The sequence below is a fragment of the Humulus lupulus genome, chromosome 4, assembly GCF_963169125.1.
Source record: "Humulus lupulus chromosome 4, drHumLupu1.1, whole genome shotgun sequence".
NCBI lineage: Eukaryota > Viridiplantae > Streptophyta > Magnoliopsida > Rosales > Cannabaceae > Humulus > Humulus lupulus.
This window is the reverse complement of record NC_084796.1, coordinates 163,863,942-163,867,980: the sequence shown is the minus strand read 5'-3', so window position 1 is coordinate 163,867,980 and position 4,039 is coordinate 163,863,942. Positions and strand designations below refer to the sequence as shown.

At 40.1% G+C, this 4,039-nt stretch overlaps 1 protein-coding gene across 1 annotated transcript; it reads left to right on the top strand.

The window, feature by feature from the left end:
• Window positions 1-439: 439 nt before the first annotated feature.
• On the top strand, window positions 440-3,079 carry LOC133832644 (uncharacterized). Its single transcript, XM_062262956.1, has 2 exons — window positions 440-2,544; window positions 2,665-3,079. The coding sequence occupies exons 1-2, from the start codon at window positions 440-442 to the stop codon at window positions 3,077-3,079; spliced, it is 2,520 nt and encodes an 839-aa protein (XP_062118940.1).
• The last annotated feature ends 960 nt before the right edge of the window (window positions 3,080-4,039 follow it).

The window sequence follows — 4,039 nt, the reverse complement described above, 5'->3', positions numbered from 1 at the left end:
ATTGTCTCTTGTTTTTATTCAATTGTGTGTACAGAATGGAGATGTGCAGAGAAGGAGGTTCTACATCTCGACCCCCAATGCTTGAAGGGGCAAATTATCCTTACTGGAAGACCAAAATGCGTGTATTCTTGAGAGCTGTAGATGAACGAGTGTGGATGGCTGTTGAAGATGGATGGAAGTGTCCAACAGTTGTTGAAGATGAGGTTGTTAAGCCAAAGCAAATGAGTCTGTGGACTGCAGAAGAGATGGAAAGGGCCAATTTTAATTCAAAGGCTATGCATGCTCTCTTCAATTCAGTTTCTACAAATCAGCTGAAAGTCATAGCAAATTGCGAAATTGCCAAAGAACTTGGGAGAAACTGAGAATAAAGAATGAAGGAACTGATGCTGTAAAGAAGTCCAGATTAAGGGCTTTGGCAAAATCATTTGAAAATCTATCTATGGAAGAAGAAGAAACTGTAGCGGAGTTCCATGCCAAATTGTTCGATATCTCGAATGAATCTTATGCACTTGGAAAGACTTATTCGAATGCAAAAATTCTTGGTGTTCTACCCCGGAAGTTCATGTCAAAGGTTACCTCTATCGAAGAAATGAGAAATGTCGAGGAACTTGATCTTGATGAGTTAATTGGGTCCCTGCAGAACTATGAACTGAGTCTCACACGGTGGAAGAAAGGCAAGAAACAGAAAGATCCTGAAAAAGAAAAAGCTGATAATAGTCTTGCATTTGTGCATAAAGAGGAAAAGAAGTTGATCTCAGGTGCATCTGAGGGTTTCACTGATGAAACTTTAGCGCTGCTGACCGAGAATTATGCTAAGTTCTTGAAGAAGAATTACAAGAAAAACTTTCCAGGAGGAAAAGAGAATGGTCTCAGAAGAAACTTTGGTGGAATCAATAAGCAAACTCAGCAATTTGGCGACGAGAAAAACAGGGGAATACGGTGTCGAGAATGTGACGGATTTGGACATATTCAAGCTGAGTGTGCCAACACTCTTAAGAAAAAGAAAGCCTTAGCAGCTACATGGAGTGATAGTGATGAAGAAAAGAGCTCCACTTCAAGTGACAAGTCTGATGAAGAGAAACAGGTGGTGGCTTTTGTGGCAAAGAGTCATCAATCAATGTGTTCAGAGAAAGACGAAAACTCAAGCTCAACAGATGAGGACAGCGATGGGAGACAGCATGCATATGATGAAATGTTTGCTCAATGGGAGTATATGGCTAAAAAAATCAAAGGTCTCACTAGTGCCAAACAACAACTTGAATCTGAGAAGGATGAGTTGGAGGACACTGTTAAGAAGCTCACAAAACAGCTTGACGGGAAGGATAGTGAGATTTACAAACTGACTGCAGAGTTAATAAGGGCTAAACAATCTCTTGAGTTTATCCCTCCAAGAACTGCTGCAATTAACCACACCTTGCAGTTACAAAAACCTTATGGAGATCGAACATCCATTGGGTACAAAATACTTTACAAGAAATGGGAGAATTTAGGAATTAATGATCCCTCTTTGTCCAAGAACAAGGAAGATAAGACTCCTGATGACTCAGTGCACAATACTTTCAGTGCTGGTTTCCCAAATTCCACTAAACAGATCAGTGTCTCATCTGGACCCACCAAGTTGAATTTCGAAGGAAGGAAGCCTATCCTGAATGGTCAGATTCACCAAGAAAGATTTGTTCCTGTTTGTCATTTTTGTAACAAAAGAGGACATATTAGACCCAGATGCTACAAGTTGCAGGCATATTTGAAAGCTATGATCGATCGTCCGAATAGCTTTCCGCAATTGAATCGATTTACAGGAAGGTTGTCATCTAGTGAGGGGAGACCCAAGTCTGATCTTAACGAGAGTGTTGCATTAGTTGCCCACACCTCTCTTTCAACTTTTCAAGAAGACCAATGGTACTTCGACAGTGGATGTTCTCGCCATTTGACCGGCAACAGAAATGTGTTGGTAAACTATAAAGGAGGAAAGGAGGGAGCTGTGACTTTTGGTGATGGGAACAAGGGTCAGATATTTGGAAAAGGTGATCTGGTGCTAAACGGAGTCGCTCCATTGACTGAGGTGTTGTACGTCAAAGGTCTCAAGGCAAATCTTATTAGCATCAGCCAACTCTGTGACAATGATTTCACTGTAAATTTCTCTAAAACTCACTGTTTTGTTGTAACTAATGGGTGCTCAGTCTTGACAGATGATAGAACCAGCGACAACTGCTATGCACTAAGCAATCAAGTCGTATGCAACAGATCTTTTCTTGATAAGCCAGACCTATGGCACTATAGACTGGGGCACTTGAATTTTAGAGACTTGAAGAGAATTGTGAAATTACAAGCTGTTCGAGGGATCCCAGAGATGAAAGTCACTAGAGATAGGCTGTGTGGACCTTGCCAACTGGGAAAACAGACAAAAGCATCACATCCTCCTGTAAATATGCTTCTCACCTCTCGTGTGCTGGAGTTGATTCATATGGATTTAATGGGACCCATGCAGAATGAAAGTCTAAGTGGTAAACGATTTGTCATGGTTCTTGTTGATGATTACTCTAGGTACACTTGGGTAGATTTCCTCAAAGAAAAGTCAGACACTTTTGGTCTCTTCTCAGCCTTGGTTCTCAGACTCCAGAATGAAAAGGAGTCTAAAATTGGGAAAGTATATTGACTTTGAAGTGACCATGGAAAGGAGTTTGAAAACACTGTGTTCTCCGATTTCTGCGATCAGTTAGGAATAAAACATGAGTTTTCAGCTCCAAAAACCCCTCAACAGAATGGGGTTTTTGAGAGGAAGAACAGGACCCTGCAGGAAATGGCTCGGGTAATGATGCATGCTAAGAACATTTCTAAGCGTTTTTGGGCTGAAGCAATTAATACAGCCTGTTATATCTGCAATCGGGTCCATCTGAGAACTGGCACGACACAGACTGCCTATGAGCTTTGGAAAGGAAGGACTCCTAATGTCAGTCATATGCACATTTTTGGGTGTGTCTGCTATGTCCTAAATGATCGAGAACATTTAGGAAAATTTGATCCAAGGAGTGATGAAGGAGTATTTCTTGGGTATTCGCTTAAGGGGTGGCGACAGTAGGAGGCTCGCGGCAGAGGCGCAATGGTTGGGCGCGTAGGGGCGCGGTGCCTGGGTGCGCATGGGTGTGGTGCATGGGCGCAAGGGCGTGGTGCCTGGGCGTGCAGGGGTGGATCAACATGGATGGGCGTGCTACTGGCTAGCGCATGCTGGCAAGGCAGCAGCCCAGGGCTCGGGCTCGGGCTCCAACATAATTTTTACCCAAAATTTTTAAACAAAAGATTACAAAATTCCTATGCCCCAAAATGGCATACATATTTCATCTAGAAAATTTAAGAACAGTTCCTAAACCTAAAAGCACCATAATAAACAACCCTTAAGAATCTATCATCATAAAAATAAACATCCATCCATTCAAACATATATCCCATATAATATAAAAATGAATATAATCCCATACAAAAATTAATAATAGGTATAGATTAATGACCTACTCTGGTACCACTTGTCGGAAAAACATTCAGAGCACATAGCATAATCGGCATGCTGGTCCCATTGTAAACAGAACAACAACAATAAAAAAAATTCATTAATCATATAAACAATTTATATGACCACGAAAAAAAATCCAGAAACATTAACATACAATATTATTAATTATGTAACAAATATATAAATATACAATATATTTATATACAACATATAAACACAAAAATTAAAGAATATAAACTATTACCTCTTGAAGCCTATCAAGTGTCCTTGAGTCTTTTCATATTTTTATCGATCTTCCTATCCAAATCTTTGAGCACTCAAACCACGATGTTCCGGAGTGTTCACTATACCTCAAGATGTGTGTGGACACATAGAGAACATGGTTTTTTATGTTAGGAATCACAAGTATTTCTCAACACATGAGAACTTGGATTATGGTCTAAGAATGGCTAGAATAAAAGAGAACTAAAAGAGAGTTTTGTCTAACAAAAACTCTGAAAACTATTCTGAATTGTATTTATATTGTTGTGT